This window comes from Bradysia coprophila, chromosome II, assembly GCF_014529535.1.
Source record: "Bradysia coprophila strain Holo2 chromosome II, BU_Bcop_v1, whole genome shotgun sequence".
NCBI lineage: Eukaryota > Metazoa > Arthropoda > Insecta > Diptera > Sciaridae > Bradysia > Bradysia coprophila.
The window spans coordinates 10,498,638-10,521,785 of record NC_050735.1 but is presented as its reverse complement, the minus strand read 5'-3'; the positions used below and the strand labels follow the sequence as shown (position 1 = coordinate 10,521,785).

Here is a 23,148-nt window from a genome sequence, read left to right as displayed (position 1 = left end):
TTAAAGCACAGAGAATTTGTATGCTTTTCAAAATTTTGTTCAATTCAACATCTCTAACGTCAATGATGAATAATTCCATAAACTTTTAAAGAAACAAAATGCAAAATAAAAAACATTTTTTCGACTGAAACAAAAAAGTCAGGACGAGAAATTTGTACATTCATCATTCAGCTGATGTTATAATATTGAAGTAAATCTCGCATATCACGACATGTTCATTTCGCCACCATATATACAATAAATATTTTCTGTATGCCTCTATCTCTCTAGTCGTTGAATAATTTTATTTATTCATATTCATATCGTTTATGTGACAGGAAACATGAAAAGATTTTTCTTTTACTTCGTTCATTTCTCTTTTTTTTATTGTAACAACCATTGAACCGAAAGGAACAAATAAAGTTATTTAAAAATTCAAATCACACATTGGGAAGTAGAAGTGGCAGTCAAGCTAGATATACATTAAGGCACCCACCTCTGTTCTCTCTAAATTCAAACATAAATGTGTAACTCATTGAATGGATTTACTCGGCATGAATACGATTGTGCTGCACATTTCTACACCTCGACGGTTCTTATATACACATAAATTCGAGTTTTCAAATTGCATTCACGTAATTAACGGACGTAGTGTAGCACAAAAATGCACTTCATACTCTGTTCGATGTTTTTTTTTTGTAGTGAGAAATAGCAGTAAAAAAATACAAAAATTCAGTCAAATGAACAAAGACTGAATTAATGTGGAGCACTAGACAAGATTAAACGATTTGCTTATAATATGAATAGTTAAATGCAGAAAGAGGAGGTGTCACATTATAGTAAATTATAAGGAAAATGAAATATTTTTGCTACTTTCTTAAAGCTACAGGATGTAGGTACAATGAGCTTTATCAAAAAGAAAAAAAGGAAATATTGTTACATAGAAAATGTACATATTTTCACTTCAACTGCACCGATTTTTTCAAATTAAGTTTAATTCGGTCTGTTTCAGTCTATTACAGCCTCTGCAAGGCTTATGAAAGCTTTTTTAAGAAAATTGTCTATGAAATTTTGAAAGGAAATACAAGGTGCTGTTGGAATGTTTGGACTGACTTCAGGATATTTCGGATAAGTCCTTTATCCGGACCTCCAATGAAACACGACTGTGCCTTTCGGATGTTTATTGAAAAGAGACTAATAACGTTTTGCTCTTAACTAAGGCCACTAAGACCTTGTGATCCTAGACTGCTTGTCTATCACTAGATAGAACTATCAAGTACATATTCCAACACTCCCACTCAATTGATATAATTCTACCCATACTCCCACTCAAACGACGTAACTCCACAACATCTGCAACGTCCTACTCAATCAATTCATCCAAAACATCCACATACGATTTTCAACCATTGCCGTGATGTTTAGAGTCCGTATGCATTTTAACGATTGAATTTTGATTGAATGTAGCAGACCAATGTGAGAAACCGATTTTTAACTGTTGAATCCACGCCATGACTTGATGTAGTTGAGCTAATTCAACTTTGACCGTTGCTGAGCAATGACATCGATTATTGGAAATGTTTTGTCATTATCACGATCTTTGACCATTTTATCTATCGACTTACTTGACCATTAAAACCATTTCGTTGTCTACCGACTTTCGGCTTGACCTTGTAAACCATTTTTCCATTAGAGTGAATCCTGATGTGACTACCTCCATGATTCTGGAGTATACCGCTACCACTCTTGTAACTAATACTGCCGTTACCTCGAAATACTTCTCCAGAGCCACCACGCGCGTTTATACTTTGTCCACTAAATTTATTAGCGACAAACAGTACATCCTGAGCACCATAACCTATTGGAAGTTGTGGATTGGCTGCAGTATATAACGGGTAGCACTTATACCCGGACCTCCAATAAAACACGACTTTGCCATTCGGCTGTTTATTGGAAAGTGACTAATGACGTTTTGCTCTTAACTAAGGCCACTAAGACCTTGTGATTCATTTAGACTGCTTGTCCATCACTAGATATAATTATATCAAGTGCATATTCCAACAGGTGCCTGACAAACCCATTCAACCAATTGTGCGGTACTCAAAAGTATTCGGAAACGAAAAAGTTTAGTAATGATGCAGTTTGATTAGTTTTGGTAAGGTGCACATGCCACTGGTTGTGGATTTTCAAGTTGTTAATATCGACCCACCCTACATACATACATACATACATACTTACATACATACATGCATACATACTTACATACATACATACATACATACATCCAACAGAAGCAGAGTGTCCAACAGAAACGAAATGTCCAACAGAAACGGAAACACAAACGATTTTTCTTTGGCAAACCTACATTGTCCTAAACAAAACTCGTTTGTGTTGGACATTCCGTTTCTGGTCGAACAATCTGACATTCCCTATCACTACACCACCCGATACTAGGGATGGGAGACGTTCAAAATTATCGATAATATCAATCGAAAGAAATTATCGATTATCGATATTTTTTTGATAATTTTCGATAAAAAAAGTCGATAATTATCGATTATTGATAATCGATAATTATCGTAATCATTATCATTATCGCCCATGCCTACCCGATACGAAAATTTTTTGTTCTACGACTGTTACTTTTGGGATCTGAAAGAGCTTTAACGAGGGCAGGCCTAGTCGATTTAACGATCATCGTAGAGAATCCAAATTGGTGTTAAAGTAGTGGTTCCAAATGAAGAATGGTGTGCCTGGTAATGTCTGTTCTTCCGCCCTCTGTCGCAAATGTGGTAGAGAGATTGAAACTATTGCTCATGTAACCGGATGTTGCCAGTCAAATACCCAGTTAATCACCGCCCGGCATCACAAGATGAAACATCAGCTTAAGGGTCTTTTGGAAGAAAAAGAATTAAAATGTTTCGAAGAGGTATATGCAATCGATTCCGAAGGACGGTCGAGATTCAGCGACATTGTGGCTTTTGATACAAAGTTGAAGAAAGCGTATATTATCGACCCGACGATCCGTTATGAAGTGAACGATCATGAACAAGATATGAAAATTGTCAACGAAAAACGTTCGATATATGAAGGATGCATTCCATTTTACAAAGAAAAGTACAAAAACACATACAACTACAGTGACTGGACAGTAAAAGGGTTATGGTTCGGAAGTAGACGAACATTTGGCGAGAGCGTTTTAAAATTTTTCGACCATTTTAGGCTAAACAAATCTAAATTAAAGTCAATGACAGAAGAAATTTTAAGTGCAACAATCCACATACATAATCACATTTATAATTAATTTCAACTAAAATTCTAAATTCAACATATTGTTAGTAATTATAATATCTTTTGATCGATCGATATGCTGTGTAGTAAAGCAACCTAATTTAATTGGGCAGCACATTTATTGTTAAAATAAATTATTCTTCTCCAGTCGGGCCAGCTACACAACTCAGATTTTCAACTTGTTCATCGTTTGTATAAGAGATGTTTCGGATACGCAATTTACGTGAACTCGAGAGATTTTTTTGCCATTTTCCTAGAAAGGATGAAAGTACTAAATGAGAGATGTGATATGAGTTATCTAGTGTCGTTCCAGGACATATTTCAGGTAATTTAATTCAGTAAAACTCCTCAGATTTCTAATAATTCATTTGAAAGATTTCTAAGATTTTTTTTAATTTTGAAGAATTTTATGGAATTAAATTACCAAAAATAGGCCATGGTTCGTTCGAACAAAAGAAAAGACAATAGATCGCCTGCTGAGACTTTTTTTGGTACTTTTACCCTATGCTATGGCAGAAATTATTCCTAGAATTTTGCATAGAGATCACCCAGACGAGAACCTATTTCCAAAAATAATAAAATTAAAATGAACTTCTGCTTCAATCGATGCGTCAATTGCACAAACATATCCCAAACATTGTTTTATTTTCAAAATTTATGCGGTGCATACTTCTGTGAAATGCGAATAACAAATGAGCAATTTTAATTGTATGTAAAAGCAATTTACATTAAATATGCAGCGCTAAACTGTGTGCTGTATAATATTTTTTGGCGAGCAAACAGTCAATTCTGAATTTTTAATTTTGTAAATTACAATAAGCGAGATAAATTTAGTCTTTTCGCTAAACCGAAGTTTGTTTTTCAATTTAGAAAAAAAAATTACTAATAAATTTCCTGGTAAACTTGGTAAACAAGTGGAGACAGTACACGTCATTTAGCTTTTAAATGACAAATTGCATCAGCTTTGTAGTATGAATTTACGTACTCGCACAGTCGGTGGCTTTATGTACCGTGTCTGTGCATAAACATTGACATAATTTATCAAGAACTGCAGCTGCATTGTCTATATGGTTAATTAATCCTGTGATGAACAAGATCGGCTTCAGATTAACTTTTATAGTAATTTGTCATCAACAGAACAGTTTTTCATATCCAAGACTGAGTTAGTCATTTCAATTTAGTTTTTCGATGGGGTGAGAGTATGTGATGTGGAGTAGGTTGATGTTTAAAAATGCAATTACATTAATTACAGTCAGAGACAGTGAAATTTCGACATGAATTAGCTTCAGATGTTTTACAGCTGATCGACATATTCAATCAAAACGGTTTATACTTGTTTATACGGTTGAAAGTGCTACACGCACGGAATTCAAAGCTGTCTCTAAGGAGACAACACAAAGACTTTCAGATGTTTCAGTGTAATATCCCTTTAATTTTGCTACTAAATTCAAGGACTTCGACTAAAATCTAGAACTCTTCAATAAAGGACACACAACAGAATGACCGTACGGTCGTATAAAAGACGTATAAAGAGTTTTGATCAACAGCTGAAGCAAATTAATGTCGAAATTTCACTGCTCCTAATTGTACACACTAACAAACATCCAGGAAATTCAATTGAAAATTTCATTAACTACCGTAATGCAGTGGTAATCAATTATGAAAAATGCCAGCCCCCATCCATCCAACTCATCCGATTAAAGTTTCTTTCTTTTTTTTCATCACAGATTCCTTTTGTCGTCTTAATGCTAATCTTCCACCATCATATATTTACTTTGAAACTCATAAAATAATCACAATCTCGTTACGATTATCCGAAAGCATAAATATGCCATTACCTCTGTACAAAAAAACAAACTAACAGAAAAACAAAACTGAATAAAACATGAAATGTGTTCTTGTTGTGTGTTGAGCGACGTTTTTCGTATATTTTTCCTTTTTCTATAAAATCCATCTCATACGTCCGTCCCATTCCATATTATATAAATTTATAGTTGGAAACACATACACTTATTTATACACAGTATGTATACACACGTTACCATCCAGTTGATATGGTGAACTTGAGGAGAAACAACACTGGAAGCCTGAGATTTATTTGCCCGAAAACCTTTATCCTATCCGTTATTCCCATTTTGTGTTCTCGTGTGTGCTATATTATACATCCACCAAGACTTCTTGTGTAGATTATGTCCCATAGTCAGTTTATGTATTAAAATGGAATCAAGTGCACGCAATTTTACGCTACATGAAACATCTGACCTATTGAGATCGTGATCCCCCCGAAAAAAAGAGATTTTTTTTTTCTGTGGAAATCAAATTCGCAAACGACACACAAATGATATTATTCATACGTATGCAAATTGAAGTGACTTTCTTTGGCTTTTTTTCCGGAATATAAGTAGATCCTTTTTGGTCGTAATGGATGAATTGGAATATATGAAGTCGATTTACCGACATCCAACGTTTCTTTAGTGCCCAATACACACCTTCATTCAATGGAACCGTTATATAAAACACCGACAGATGTATAATATTTTTGGATGAGATAATACAAACTTTGTCACGGCATTTTCTATTTTATAGAACGATATAATTCCACCTGTGCACAGAATCGGGTACCCTATGACTTTTTGGGGAATTTAATTTCGAAACATTTATTCTGTGTCGCTGTAATTGCATAATTTATCTTTTATTAAATTTTCCCGAAAACTCTTTCCATTATATCCCTCATATGTTGAATGAGTTCGTTTAAAGCAAAAAGTTTTCCGTTTCGATATGTTGTTCGGTTCGGTTTGGTATACACAACCGGAGATTATGAGTTCAGTTTATATACATAGTCAATATGGTATGTTATATCTATTCGATTGCATTTCTCTGGTATTACTAGTATTCCCGTTTAATGTTTGCGTTCACGTCTAACTGAATTAAACAGGTGTATCTGTGAGAATTTATTACTGCAGCAAGTCTGGCCAATTTGCTGTATGAATTAAAGAATTTTCAGATTTGTGAGTGTTATTGTTCCTCGTTACATACTTTCTTTGTGCGACTGGATGGTACTATTGTAATTGAAATGGGGATTATAATGTGGTTTAGTTGGAAATAAGTTGTCTTTGTTTCACGACAAATGTTTAGTCAGTTTTTGTCAGGGACTGTTTTTGAGAAAACGTTTTCCAATTTTTTACTAAATTTTGACGAATTTTTCTAAAATTTGAAATTTTTTGAGAAAATTAGGCAAAATTTGTGAAAATGTGTCAAAAAATCGAGAAAATGTTCCTAAAAATAGTCCTTGATTTTTGCTCTGAACATAGAGGAATTATCGTCAATATCCAACCGTCACGATATGTAAAAATTGGATGTTTAGCATCGCCTTCATTGATCTGTTTTCAATGCCTTCACTCAAAAGAAATCCGCAAAAAAAACTATGCGACCACCCTCCCGACTCATTGTCCTTACTCCGCCTGTAATCATTCAATAAAATCCAGAAACACACAATTTATCCCGAACAACAGCTGAACAATAATGTCTCGGCGATAGAAGTGTTTTATTTCTGTTGGTAGGTTGTGTGTTTGCCGAAGAGCGAACGGAAATGTGGTTTTTTTTCCTCTTCATATGCACGTAGACCTTGTTCAGCATTTTACATTATCGAACGATAAAAGGAACAACATAACACATAACAATGAAAAGAAACTCACAATTTCATCCTTAAACAAACACCAAATTCATATTTTTGTGTGTTTATCGCTATTGCGTGGTCCTTTTTATTATCGGCCCAATTTGATAGACTATATCCATTACTACCGAAATTACTATCAGTGTTTCTGACAGGAAGCAATATAAAATGGTATATATATGTACATGCATGTGGAATGTTTGTTATAAATGGACGAGTTGATGGTCATGTGTCATACACACAAATACATGCTGGCACGATGTAATATTTTCTTTCCCTCTTTTATGGCTTTTCATGAATACGGTCTTGGGATTGAGAAGTGCGGAAAAATCACAGCGAGAGGTCTGGTTTTTCTTTTCGTGTAATTTGGGGAAAATGAATTATTGTGTGTTTGGCTTGGCCATTAAAACAGTGGGGTACACTTTATATACTTTTCAGTTTAAATATTCCCGTTCAGAGCATAAATTCGATTACGACGACAATTTTTTTTTCTTCGTCTTTCCTTGGCTTGGGTGTTTGAAAATTATTGAATTTAATACAAATATAAAGTGTAGTAACATGCCGTGTTTGTCTGACGAAAAAAGCGATGTTCTTTTATGATTTTATTATGTTCTCGAAGTCGTATTCAACATCATATTCAAATTTTATATCTAAATTTCCAACATGGAACGCATAAACCGCATCTTCTTCAGTCTGTCAAATGCTATCTTTGAGTGGATATTCCACAGTAAAACTCTTAGGTTTCGGGCTGATGGAAAGATTATTCGAAGAAGAAGTAGCAGAGAGAGAAAGACGAAAAAAACACAAAATTTTATATGAATACGACCCCATAAAACATTCATTCACGAAATAAATTACTCGTTGGAACATTGGTTGTTGTAAAACGTTTTTAAGTGTTTTCTTCGATTTTTCTTCGGTATTATTATGAGCCATATTTTCCTTTATGTCAAAAGCTATGACATAATGGAGAAAGTATGCAGGTTCTTGAGGGCGTTTGCATTGTGTATTGTTTTGACGATGTATATAACGCTATGTGTATGTTCATGCATAAATAATGTTGCGATCTGATCCATCATATTGTATCTTTAAAAAGGGATTACAGGAATGAACTGAAAACAATAAACATAACTCGTGCTACTGGCAGCAATATGAAGAAAGGTAAATTCGAAATCGAGGTGAAAAAAGTAAGTTAAAAAGAAAGCCCATGCGACACAAAGGATAGTATGTAATACCAGAAAGTTTGAAGAGAATACAGAGACGCCTTTAAAACATAATTTTCAGATTAGTTTTCCGACTATTTCTCAGCTTGATTCCTAAGTTGATTATAGCTTTTTCTCTAGACATTATTATGTAATATCTTTCGCAGACGGCATGGCGACTAGGAACTATTGAATCTTCAATCGGTTATTTCTTTGAGTAGACTACAGGCTGATACAAAAAAGATGTTCTCTTTACATTCGTTGTGACAAACATTTGAGCAAGATGTCATAAAGCCAAATATGTTTATCATATTGACACATTGAAGGCGTTTTCTTTGGTCTGAAAAGTCTACTAATTCTGTTTTCAGTTAATGTCAACCAATTTTGTATTGAATTTAGCTTCTTTACAAGCTTATTCACTCATGGAACCACTCTTTTTGTGCGGACCAGCTGGTAAAGCAGCTGAAGTAAACAAATTTGGTTAACATTGTGAATGATTCTGTGTATTGAGTTCTTTGGGTGAACACGCAGCTAATCATAAATATACCGTTGGCGAGGGTTCAATCTAAATTTCTGATTCACCGAAGAATTTTTAGATGTTGACGCTTTAGTAAAGAATGTTAGTGGAGTTGAAAGGAACAACTTTACCTTTGAAAGTCATGAGACAATTTTTGCTCTTAATATCGAAATTTTACTAAACAAAAAGTAGCGCAAGAAATTACCGAATTTCAAAATTTGTTATGGCTCCGCAGTCTATGGCAAAAAGGGTTGCGTCAGGCCTGCTAACTCGCATGGTAAATAAAGCCTTGATTCTATTCTTGAGGCAGATTGGGCAGCCGAGCGACTTTTTTTAATCGGCCTAAGCCTCGGCTTGGGGTGTATATGACGTTGTAGAGCTGAAGTGTCTTCAGCAAAAAATTAGATATTAATTAGGGGAATCATCTTTTGATGCCGAGGCCATTTCTTCAGAAAAAGGCAAAAAATTGCCTCAGCCGAGCTATACTTTTAAAGTATTCACACGCCTTTCCACTCTGTCTTGAGGAGATAAGTGAGAGCAGTTTATTATAGTGTTTGACTCCTATTACTATAAAATTAGTTCTTCTACCGTGGCTTCAATTGACCAATAAGCGAGGAGCACAAACAAAAACTGTTTTTGCTTGTTTCATCCACCCCAGTTGTATGCGTTATGTATTTTACCATTTCGATTAAGACAGTTTGGAACTGACAGTTGTCTCAAAAACTTTCCAAAAACCCTTTTTCTCAGATCTGCAACACATAAAGAAGATTCCACCCGATTGGTTCGAAAAATTAATTCAATCTTTTTCGATAAACTGCAACACAAATTCGGTTTCAATTGAAACTCTTTCACCATTCCACGTAATTGACCAAATAAAAACTTCAAGCACTAAATTGATTACACTTTTTCTCTTCGACTTTCATTTCCATTTCCCAAATAAATTGTCTTCGGTTTTACTTCGAAATCGTGGATAACAACAACAGGAAAAAAAAAACCAAAAAAATTTATCTCCACAACATAGCACAATCGACTGTATCGGGGGCACCATGTGGCCCTTTTTTTATTTGGAATAATATCCTCGATCTATGCGAGAAGTACATTTTGAATGTCGATTTCATACTTGGCTGTTGCTATATGGAAAGCGATTTATTCGTTTTTGTTATATAAAATGAAGCTATTCCAGTCGGCACAAAAACATTCATCCTCCGATACGGTCTCTCACATTTGCGATTATACCAAACTGTATAAAGCAATTTGTATGCAGACGTTTTGGAGACAAAATGGCCTTCTATAAATCTTCTAAATTTGTTATAAATTAAATCGACGAACGGCACTGGGTACATATTATGTGTGTGTGTACCGTACATCTATAATATAATACATATTGTGCCGTCTGGATTGTGTGAATGCAGTTGGTGCATTTGACAGAATGTAAAGTACTCCTGGCTCTTATGGGACGTTTCATTGTAGTTTTTCCCTTTTTTTTATTTTACTGAAGTACAATCTCAAAAATTGTATGAAACTAGCATACTGTTAAGGGCACATTGTTAATGTTACTTGTGTGAAGTCAGAAAGATTTCGGTAGCATGTCTATACACGCAAAAGATAAAATGAATGTCTTGTTAACTCTGCTCGCTGGCTGTTGGATTAAGGGTATTACATTTTTATATTCGATAACAAGTATCTCTTTGGAGTGAGTTTCAGTTCTTTTTTTTTGTTTCAAGAGTAGGTGCTTGATGTTCACAAGTATTTATAAAGTTTAAAAAAATCTTTTCGAAGACTCTCTTTGTTGTTATGAGATCTTTGTTAAGAAATGTCTCAAATTCTATCATCATTTTATAAATAAATTTTCAATTCTAGCCATTCTTTATCAAACAACGAATCAAGTAAATATACCAAACCTTACAAAATGTATGAAATACTTGGCTAACACTTCAATTACAAAGGCCGTAAATTTGATTTTTTCATGGAATAGAACTCAATTTACATAAAAGCTTTGAAAAATGTAAATAAATTTTTTAAAAGAAATTACCCAATCTACAGCGATGTGTACGTTAAAACGTGTGTGTGTATTTTAAGAGAACCCATCATCTTCTTTACAGTTTATTATTTAATAATGTTTTGCCATATTCCACAATCTTACCCATCAAGCTTTTCATTCACAATCATTCACAAATTTATTGAATTGTTATTACTCTCCGTACACACATCTTGTCGTGTTATACCTTTTTTTTCCTTATTCATCGGGAACAATTCAACGAGCGGTGAAGATATTACATTCCCATTCAACGTTACTCCACCACGTACATATACCATTTAAGCCAACAAAGAGACGACGAAGAAGAAAAGAAAGAAAAAAACGAGTAAAGGAAAGCAAATCTTTTGCACCATTTGAAAATCCAGTTTTATTTTTTAAAGCAAACCAAAAATGATGCATAATACACCTGGAAAATACATTATTTAATAAGTTTAAGCAAATTTTCGCTTCCTTATTCACCAACTAGATTCTAGAAAAACATGAGTTGGAAGATGGTAAACAACCACAGCCACATCTATACACATTATCTGCTTATATTCTCTGCGAAACTTCAACTCCATAATATGCTTAAGTTGAGTACATTATGTTGAATAGGATGTAAAAAAAAAACTAAGGAAAATGGCATACATAGCTCAGTCATCCGGTATTATATTCAATTCATTTTATCTAAGCAGCTTTCTTTTCGATGTGTTTTTTTCATCATCATACAAATAGAAAATCTCTACACCATAAGCATATATACCCACATACAATATAATCATGTTTATGCTTTCATGGGCACTTAACTAACTTTCATGTTTATAAATTCACTTGTTTCATGTGTTTAAACAAATAAATTTTTACGGAAGATTTTCCATTTTCTTTTCTTTCTCGTCCTATTTTCATTTCTCTTTTGAAATATTTTTTGTTGTTTACCTCCAACATTACAATCTTACCAGGGACAGAGAAGTGTGGGATAAGCCGCAAGTTTACCTCTTCCTCAAAATTGTAAATGGGATTGTCGTGATGTGTTTGTTGTTTTATCCGACAAAATGTTTTTTTATTATAATAAGTTACATGGGTTTTTCGTGGGTTATTTATGTGTTGATACTGTTTTGTGTGCGCAATAGCAACATACGAATATATAAAAAAAAATGATACAAAAACATGTGAATGTGCCATTACCATTAAAAAAAATGCTTTTAAATTATGAGTTGTTTGACGACAAGTTATACTCATAAATTGTTGGTTTTCATTATTATCATGGGTGTTGTGTGGATCGATTGCTGTACATACGAAAAGAGTATCAAATTCTGCTAGATGGATTCGTTGTTCCGTTGACTGAAAGTCATTGGTTTTACGGATGATAAAAACTCTAAAATGTTGGTCACAAATCGATCACATTGACAAAAGAGAATTGGAACACTTATCTGTTGCTGGTAACTTTGTCTCCAGGTACAGCTGTATTTTTCGTGTGGAAAGCTCCAGCTGTATCAGCTGTTGTAGGTTACCTGGAGACAAAGTTACCTGCAACAGGTAAGATTTCCAACTCTTTTTTGTCAGTGATTGTATGAATGTATGTCAATAAAAAACCTTAAATACATGAAAACATTTGTCACACTTGCGTAATCCTCAACGGATTCCCAAAACCTTTTTTTTAATCGACGAGGAATGAAATTTTTGAGGTTAAGTTCGGAGGTGGGCTATAACGGACGAATGATCTTAGATATATTCTTAAAAGAATTTTTGTCTCGTCACTTGATAACACAGTATGTCACTTGATAACACACTTGAATTTTTTGCTCGTCAAATTTTTCTTCATTTTTGAGTTATTTCCAGTTTTTTTTGATGTGTTGAATTCGCAAGTGTGTTTACGGTTGTCTGCTTTTCGTGAAATCGTTCAGAGCAATAAAAAAGCTCAGGCAGTCAGTTCATCTCCCCACTGCCGACGGTTGGTCCGTATTCCAAATGTATTTCGGGTCTACGACGGTATCGCTCACGTAAGCCCGTATCTGACCCAATCTCTTGTGAAAGAGCTGACAAGCATGAATGAAGGCTGGCATCTCTGAATTTATCCCCACAACAATTCAATCGTGCTCAATCCATACACCTTGTGTCAAACTGAAAGAACGTGATCTTTTTGCATGTCAGTTTTGTTTTTTCTCCAATCTTAATACATGGATTTCCCTGTAGTCAAACGAAAACGACTGGATGGTAGGATGTAGGGTGTCAGGTAATTTCACTGTATACAGTGCCACGGAAGGAACTTGTGGGTTCCCTGGTTCAGGTAATTTAACTATATTGTTTGACAAATTGATTAGAAACTGCGTGACGTAGATAGTCCAATCACATGATCGAGGGACGGTGATTGTTGTTAGCTATGGGTTTCACGCATCTCAAGTGGCGGTCCGGCGCTGTTCAATACAATGATACAGTGTGTATGCAAAGAATCAACGTAATGAACGAGGCGGGCAAAAAATGGGATCCAAGTGGGTCATTCCACTGTTAGTGATCAATCTCTTCCGGAAAGACCACAGGGCCCTACTCGAATGTGCAAGGTCAAGGTCACTTGATAACACAGTAACTTTAGAAATCCTCAACGGATTTCCAAAATCTTTTTATTCGACGAGGAATGAAATTCGTGAGGATAACTTGAACGATGAGCTAAATTGGATCTTGCGATACCTGAAAGATGTTTCCAACAGACCATTTATCTGATCTCTTTATCATATGACAGCTTGAGTAACAAGTTTCCAAAAACTTTTCAATGACTGTTAAGTTTACGCTAGAGCCAGAGCGAAGCGAGTGCTGTAATTCATAACTTATTCATGAGCAAATGGCACAAATTGTCAGCAGATTATTTGTCTTATAAAAGTCTTTTAATGTTAATGTAGTCTTTTAAAGAGTGTGAACTTTCCGGCCAGAGCGAAGCGAGCAAGCCCAATTTATTATTTTTTTTTTTTTCTTTCATATGCATTTATTTCGAACATTTATTTAAATCAAAGATTATTGATTGCTTCGAACGTGCCAATAGATCTCAGCAAAGAATTCTTCTTCTTCTAGATTTTCAATATTTTCCCTGAAACCACGGAGGTTGTTACATTCTAGGAGATGTTCCGAGGTTTGCTCTGAATGATTACATAATCTGCACAGTGGTGAATCTTTCACTCCAATTCTTGCAAGGTGTTTATATAACAGATCGTGCCCCGTTTGTTTTCTGAAGTTGGCTACGTAGATTTTTCGACTTACTGATCGGATAGATGATGGGTTTATGTCCTGCCAGGTTTTACCGTTTGAATCATTTTGCTGTTCCAATTGTAGTTCTTTTATAATCGATGTTTGGATATTTTGTTTAGTTAAACGGAACTTTCTTACTCTTGAAAATTTCTTTCTGTAACAGAACCTTCGTACTTTTTCGTTTAGTGGTATAGAGTATTTGTCGTATAGTGCTCGTACTCGGTGAACAAACGATATTTTAGATTTGAAGCGATTTTCTATACAATTGTGATTTTTCCAGATACTATTCGGTGTTCTCAGGATACGTTCGTACATTTTTAATGATGCTATTTCTCTAGAATACTTGAGCGGTCTGATACCAGAAAACATTTCCATCGCCATTATCGGTGTTGATTTCGTTCCGCCGGTGATGATTCTCAGTGCTTGGTTTTGTACGACATCAAGTTTGTTGCAATTTGATTTGCTGGCACATATTAACAACTCTTCGCCAAAACGTAATATCGGTAGGATGTAAGTTGTATAAGTTAACTTAAGTGTATCCATCGACGCTCCCCAAGCTGTGCCAGTCAACCGTTTTAAGATTTTTATACGATTGCTTGCTTTTTCGCATGTTTCAATTATATGAGGTCCAAATGTGAGTCTCTGATCTAAGATGACTCCCAGATATCTTTGAGCCCAATTTATGATATTTTTCTTACAATTATAAAAATCTACTGAGAAAATCAGTCAGTCAAGGGACCTGACCCCACCCAAAACTGTATGCCCTATTTTTTTGGCAACAATAAATATTGTTGTCGATTTCATCGGTTTTGAATATTTCTTTTCTTAAATCCATTTTCGATCCAATCAAATTTTTTTTCTATCAGCCCTAAGCCCCCAATAGTGACAGAACATTCACCGAAAATAAATATGAGAAAAAGCGATTCGACGACGGAAAGTAATTTTTCCGTGAAATTTTATCTCAACTTTTCTCGAATATATTTTTTTCTTCTTTTTCGTATGATAAATGTATGATTTACTAGTACCACATGATAAACTGCCGCACAATCCACAATACATATTTCGAATATATCAAAATATTTATTATCAATATAATCTTCGGACCAAATTCAAATCAACCATTCTTCAATATCGAAAGAAAATGAAAATAAATATCGATGAGAGAAAGATATGAAAAGTTGAATGGAAAAGTTTTTTTTTTATATTTATTTATGAAGTAGAAACAAGTATATCTTGTATTTATATATCTTCGCAACACACAAGAGAAGTACAATTTACTCTTATACGATGCTATGTCGTTGGTAATATTGTTTACATTTTTCAGTTTTGGCTTTTTTTACGTTCAAAAAAATGGTTCGTTCTAAACATTACACGTATTGTATTTCAAGACTTTTTTTGTGAAAAAAAGGTTTTCCTTTGATGTTTGATTGGAAATTTCATAAAAAAAATTCCTGCAACACAATGTGGATTTTCAGAAAGGATCGAAAGCAGATGGTATTATATTCAAAATTTATGCTGTGAGGGATGCAAAATCGAATGAGAACATATACTCGCATCAGATGAAATTATTTCGAAATTAAATTTATTTCACAGTCAATACAACGTAATGCTTTGGATATCATTTCGATATGCAGAAAATTGTCAACTATATCAACATTTTATGCTTTCAGATATTATGTTGTCAGTCCTGTTGTCAATGCCAATGATAAATATTAGTCCCAGTACTTATTACTACAAAATTTCATTTATGGAAAACGTAATTTGAGATGAAAGCTTTTAGTTTAAGTGTATTTGTTCAACATATCCTTGTTGTTGTTGTGTGTGTACGCTGTACATAACCACATTTCGAAAACAGATTGTTAGTTTTCTCTATTTGTCGTCTGTTGTCTATTCCATTTCAATGATTGCTTCTATCATCAAATATAAATAACATTCTTTTTCTCCTCTCATTCCAGTAATGCTCTCGTACAACGAACCGCAAATGAGATGTCTGACGACAGTCCGACGAAACGTTTATCACAAATATTCGGTTCCCTATCGTGTTTGTCGGACCTGAAAACAGCTGAATCGCTAAAAAAAGACACGTCCAAAGACAACCATGTCCAGCCCAATCATCCAAAACAGTCCCCATACAATTTCGCACCAACAACATCACCACCTGCATCGCTCCCATCGTTGTCGTCGCCGTCGTCGACACAGTCGCACCGATTACAAACCGGTTCCAATATACCAACATCGCGTGTACTAATGGGATCTCGTTCCACACCGAATTCGCCACGGCTGATGCCGAAACGGTCGCGCATACCACCAGCGGTTCCGCAACGTCCGAATGCGGGTGCGTTGATTGCAAATCCTGCACTAGCTGCATTGGATGCGGAAGCACCGTGGCCACATTTTTCAACATTAACCGATCATTTGGATGTGCATCAAGTGAACAATTATAATCAAGGTCTTCCAGAAATCAATTGGCAGGAACGATGCTTGGAACTGCAATTGGAATTGCATCGAAGCAAGAGTCAGGCGGGAAGAATTCGGGACATGCTGGGTGATAAGGTCAGTATTTTTATTTATTTGCTTATAAACCCCGATGAAAATAAGGAAATATCGGGAAAGATTTTTCATTTTTATTATCAAGCCTCATTTACACCTCCATAAAGTGTGCCGATGTAGAGGCTTATGTATACTTACTTTCACTTTTTTTTTTCTTCGTTCTGAATCTCCTCTTAAAAATGGGCAAATTTCTATTTCAACGTTTTCATGTGTAAATAATGCGCAACAATCAATTCCCTTTCATAAACATTGCTTTTATTCATCATGAGACGTTGACTAGAAAATGTCTGAAGCACATCTCTTCAAGTTAAAATGACAGCGACGAAAAAAAAAATATTCGGAAAATAAGGCACAAAAAAACACAATAAAAATACCTCCCGTTCAAAGTACACACATTTGTATCCCCTGTGTGTGTGCGTTATGAACGAATGGCAGTGTTTAAATTACAAGGAAATATCCTCGAGCATATATTAGGCAAAGAGGAAATGAGATAAGAAAATGAAAATGTCTTTGAATATATAGACTGTGTGCCGTATATATACCAGTCTTCGTAAAACGACATCCATTTAAAAAAGGTGAAACATTTTAATTAATATTGTTCTCATGATGTAAATTCTGAGGAATACGATTTTTCCCCGGCTACTGAAAAAAAAACCGTTTCTTGTTCGTCTCATGCTTCATTCTGTGACAAAAATTTGTGATGGAACATGTTTTCGAATGGAATAAAAAGAAAGCTTCCGTGCCGTATTTAAGGCTTTTTAATTGGTGTCTTTTATAAACGAAACAACCTGATGGCCATTGTTCTTAACAGGTATTATATATATCGTGAAATGTGTGCCATTATCTTGTCTTCATTTCTCTGCGAAAACAAAAGTGCCGTAGGATTTTCGTAAATTAATTTATGGTCATGAATTTCAAACCATTTGAATTTGAATAATTGAGACAAATTCGTTTTTTTTTAACAAAGAATTTTAAATCAAATTAAAAACTCATCTTCTTGTAGTTACAAGCTTAATTTATCTTGTTCCCATTTTCTGGGTAAGGTACAAAATTTGTAGCTGGCTTGAGTGTTGCTTTTTTTTTCGTGTGCTGCACAGCGAATATACCCATAAAGTAATATTTTCAACAATTTATAGCACTTACAAGCAGATCGGCGGTGTAACATTTCTTGTTTATCCATTCCATCTTGCTCGTATCAGACGGTTATTCGTACACGAAAGGAAAAATAGAAACATTGTCTAATTGAATTATTTCGTGTAGCTTTTCAAATAAAAGTTCGTGTACACTCATTTATGTGGATACCGTACCGGGGATGTTGCAATTTGACGGTATTTAGTAGAGTTCATTAAACTTACAAACGGGAATGATTGGGAGATACTTGAAAGAATATCGTAGATTTAAGGAACTCGAGACGATACATTTTATGTTAGACGTAACGAAAAAGATGCATAACACAACAAGTGATCGCGTTCTTATAGCAGTCTCTCATACAATGCCACGTTTTGGAACCTATCTGACGAGAAATCTTTGTTCTAACTGCTCGTACTAATCTAATTTTTTTCTTTAGTATTCCAGCCAAGTTTGACTAGAATACAAATGAAAAGTTTGAGCAGTAAGACTTTTGTTTTTGAGCTCTAGGAGCACCCTAAGGATTAGTTAGGTACGAATAACTTCAGTTTGACATCAGGGCATATTTTTGAGAATTTTAATTCCGAAAACTCCGAAAGATTTTTAGGAACTTTTTCCGAATTGTTGGGAGTTTTCAGAATTAAAACTCCCAAAAATAAGTCCAAAACCCTTCATGTTGGTACGTGGTGTTCGTGGTGCAATGGAATTTTCCAGACCTTCTCGATCTGAATACTCGCCATATAATTGATGGATTGCTGGCGCGTTTTCGGCCTCGCTAATGGTTGAATAAAAATGTCGCTGAATTTGATGAATAATTTGCTGGCTCGTTGTCGGCCTCGATGATTGTTCGCCACACGTTGGCAATTTACTCGATTTACATCTCTTCCAACACTCCAGAATATTCTACGAAATTCTTGCCAATTACAAGGATGTGCTGGATCGAAATTCGTGACCGCTTGTAGTTGCTTATTGTCGACTGGAATTACTGCTTATATCGGCCATGCTAGCTATTTTCTACACGAATCGTATTGACGTCGAACTTTTTTGGTAATTTACTGATGCTTCCTGATAGCGTTTTCGTCTCTATTCCAATTTCCATTCGAAGAAATTTTACGTCTTCTTATACGCTGCCCTCTCGGGTTCTATAATTCTGAACGAAGAAGGCAGCTTTGTGGATCCAGTACTAGCAACGTAGCTGACACTATCGTTTCACTGCTTCTATGTAGAATGCTTTTTAGAGCTCATACGTCATAGGATCCTCTGACTTCCCGGTTCAAGAGTAAAGAAGGTATCAGTCTAGTTACAAGTTGGAAAGTATTAAAGTATTTTAAAATTTTTGATACTCAGCACAACAGACTAATATGCATACCCCTGCTAAATGAATATTAAGATTCAATCACTGATAGTGCACTAGGTACACTACTTGATTGAAAGTCTTATTTACATTTGTCATTCCTAAGCGATAAATAATTTGTCTTTTGAGTACCAAAGTAACTTACCGACACAGTAAATGCGTATACCATCATACTATACGCATGCCAGCGATGTATAGAAAGCTACTTTTATTAGCCACACTTTGTGTCAATCGACACAAAGTCATCAGCATTTACGTAATAAATGAAAACGTTTCAATTTATTCGTTTCGTTTATATCGTAAACAACATTTCAAGAAAAATAAATAGACCACAGAGGTTTTTGAGCGAACGCTGATACAAGAATTGATGAGATCAATAAAATAAAATCATAAAATTGCTATATAACATTGAAACCTACAGAAATTTATGCATTTTCGGAGTTACACAATGTTGGTAAATGTAATATAAGAGATGGCAAGACAGCCACGTGATGTAGGAAATGAAACTGGAATTAAGTGTATTGTTGATTCATAAAGATTTTTTTTTTGCCATGATTCGCAAAAATTGTAATTCGCTCTGACTTTCAATATCTTCAAAGTTCACGATAAATTCCATACTAAAACTGCATTTTAACGCAACCATAAAACCTTATCCTCCTCATATCATCGTAAAACTCTTTTTATTTAATAATTCAATTCCACATCACTCACATCTCTTACAGTAAGTGTTTTCTTATGTAACAAAATGAATGGGTGAAGAAGCGAATCAAAAGACAATGTATCAAGGACAATGCGATACCTCAATTAGACGAAGTAACATAATAATTGCCGCTTCTGAAAGATTAAACGGCAAAGAGAGGTTTTACAATCACACGCTACACGTCATGTCAGGTGTATTTTTTTCGATTGATTTTTTTTGTGAAACTATTTTCCTTTCGTGGGGTGTTTTTACAAGTTTTGAGAATGTTTGCATAGGATTGAATTAGGATAAGGATAATGGGAGCAGGACGTACCAAAGAATCTTGGCCTCAAGTGGACCGGCTTGGCATACTTAGCAAGTTTTTAATTCTAATGAACCCAGAATATCGCATTTTTCCACTTGAAATCTAGTGTAGGTAGGTACGGTACTCTCCATTCATAAACCATATATGAATCTGCTAGTCATTATTCTAATTCTGATTTGTTTAGAGGCCTCGCTGACAGCCTTCTACAGGCAATAATTAGTGCTGTCTGGACCACGTGACTTTCGCACCACGCCTCGAAGTATGTAAATACTTTCTGAGGAAAGTTAGGTGCTTGATTTATATCTCGCCTAAATATAGCCTAGACATAACACAAATTCATCGTATTTGGGTTACGTAATACGAGTCATATAGTATATCGTTGCAGCCACCAAACACATTGCAACTACCCAAAATATGTAGCTTGAATGAACTTAAGGACGTTATCATTTCGATACAATTGCTAGAATTACTCCATTGTCTGACACGGGGATTAAAAACGGATCATTTTAGTTATTGTTGGTCACAAAAACCAAGGTTCTGAAAGAACAGGTTCAGACAACCCTGAGTTGATCACGAAGGCGGTGATACACAAATTGCATCAACGTCTGCGAAGTTTATATGAAAAATGCAACTTAACAAAAACAAAATTCCGAATTTTCCAAAAAAATATTTTTTCCAAGTTGATTTCTAAAACTATCTGTAGTGAGTGCGTTTAAAAAATGTGATGTCATCCGCCTCCGTGGTTGTCTTAACCTGTTCTTCCAGAACTTTGACAATTTTATCAATGAATGCAAAGACCAGAATCGGTCGATTTACATTGAACGCATTCATTATTTATGTCAAAATCATATGAAAAAGAGTGTGTTTGTGTCCATTTTCGAAATCTTTATAGCCTCAATTTAACCTACTATTGTTGAAAAAGTGATTTACCCATTAATGTCGACTAGTTAATGCTTGATAGCGAATACTTTTAATTAGATAGTGATCAGAAAAAAAAGTCATAGGCAGAATTACTGTCACTAAGGATCGCTGCCGTATGAGTCCAACACTCTACCTATTCAGCTATCTGACTATCATGCATAACTCGTGAGACTTACTTTCAAAGTTCCATAAGTTTAAGTTTGACATTCAAGTAAGACAGTAGATAAATCAAGCAAGATTTCACCATGTGAAACTAATTTTTCAGTAGTTGTCTGCAAATGTTCCATCCATTCCCATATCATATGGCTAAGTTTCAAAACTGAGACAAGTGATATGTTCCCAGAAGTTTCCATCGGATTATTTGGGGATAGTCATTCCGAAGAGTGGTTACATTTTATCATATTTCCTTTTTATTAAATGCCAACGAAACGACATCCAAAATATAATACGAAATTATTTAGTGAATATAATATTTTCCACCAAGGAAATATTTATGTCGTCGTTGAACGCGTTGAACATAAACGATGAAAACGACAGAATGAAAAAAGAAGCGCCAGCGAACAGAAAGAATTTATACCAACCAAACCGAATGCAAATATTTTATTCGTTTTGAGATTTTTTTTAAAGGTCTCTTTTTGTCTTATTTTACGTAATGTTCCATTGAAGATGTAAACCATGGTACACTGGTACACAGAAAATATATAGAATGTCGTTACGACAACCGAATGAAACTGGAGAGGAAAGCAAAATGAAACGAAAGGAAAACGAGGAAAACTTTCTGTTTTTTTTATTGTTGTTTAAGTACTCTTTTACGAGTTTATATATTAAATAATATCACAGTCATTGGGGAAATGTAATTTGTCTTATTCCCGAAAAATGGAAAGGAAATTATTTATTCGCTATTTCGTATACGAGTTGTGTTTTCACTCCATGCCATGGTAGATGCGGGCTGTAAAGTAAAAGGCTTCTCATTTCTATATATGGTTCATTGTTGAAGTTATATATGTGTGTGAAATGTTTTATTTGATTTTAGTGTTTATGTCTGTTAATATTGTAGCATTAGAGGGCACCGTATGTTGCATGATTGTTTTCCGCAATAAAAAAAATCTTTGCGAAGAGTTTCGTTCACTAACCAACAGCATGTAATGGTTTAACCATTTAATTGAATTCCTAATGGTTTATCAAAGTAAAACGATTTTCTTCTGCCATCTCAAGATAATAAGAAATTCGTAACAGAAACAACAACCTGAACAAAAGACTATTTCTTACCATAATATTCCAACGGGCATGTTCCATTTTATATTATTTATGGATCGTATTCAATTTGAATTTGAAAATAGCCTCTCGAAATAGACACTCTCCCATCGAACAAATGGTATTGTATCTCAATAGTATCCAGGCATACGAAAGAGAAGAAAGTAGAAGAAGAAGAAAAAATCCCAAACAGTTATAGATTCTCAATTCTCAATTTGAAACGGACGTGCTGCCATTAAAATCACTTGAAATTGTTATTTCTACTTGTGTTCGGGGAATTGTAAAACGGCCACCATCATCACACTTTCATCCCGTTCCAATGGTAATATTCCGTTTTCAGCTGTCCTTTTGGTATGATTTTCTTTTCACGAAAAGTGCCTCGCACTGATGGTTGGTAGTAACAGAACACACAAAGAGTGAAAGTTATTTCAAAGAAAGCTAAAAAAACGCCTCGTAAAAACCAATTTCCTACCATATAAATTGATGATTATGAGGCATGCAATTGGAGTAGTTTTGTTCCGACATCGAATTTTCCGTTCGTGTAGGAAGTGTAGAAAGTGGTCCAAAGGTATGGCAAACGAGAAGGAAAGACTTTTTCGAATTACTCGCAACTCAACAGGGCCCCTCGTTGTAAAGTTGAAGATTGGCTTTGGCTCGGGTTTCAGAAATGGAGATCGGTCTAGATTCTTAGTAAAAACATGTGGAATGACAGATTGCAGAGATTGGGTTACTCGAACATTGTAGAATGCACCCGACCCGAACCCAACCCAACCAAAACTCTACCCGATTTAATTTTACCGATCCTTTAGGTTATTGTGTTCCAAAAATTAATTCGAGCTGGGTTTGGATTGGGTCGTTTTCAATAAAATTTTGATCAGCAGGAAAAAATGTTCAGAATCTAGATGTTCTAAGAATATAAGCTCTACGCTAGGCATCACATATTTACCAAATCTTTTTCTCCTCGACGATTATTAACATATTTTCATTTGACATTCCAACCTATCAATTCTATCGGGTTTTTGGG

The 23,148-nt window shown here is 34.8% G+C and overlaps 1 protein-coding gene across 9 annotated transcripts in view; it reads left to right on the top strand.

The window, feature by feature from the left end:
- The window catches only part of LOC119072068 (uncharacterized protein CG43867), a 178,504-nt gene that overhangs the window by 15,191 nt on the left and 140,165 nt on the right, over nucleotides 1-23,148 (top strand). For 8 of the 9 annotated variants that reach the window (XM_037177249.1, XM_037177257.1, XM_037177236.1 and 5 more), the window contains exon 1: nucleotides 15,852-16,466. In XM_037177249.1, the coding sequence (XP_037033144.1) occupies nucleotides 15,900-16,466 (567 nt within the window). In that variant the 5' untranslated portion in view covers nucleotides 15,852-15,899. Of the gene's footprint in view, nucleotides 1-15,851; nucleotides 16,467-23,148 lie in introns of those variants that run through there. The other variant, XM_037177217.1, reaches the window with a different exon arrangement.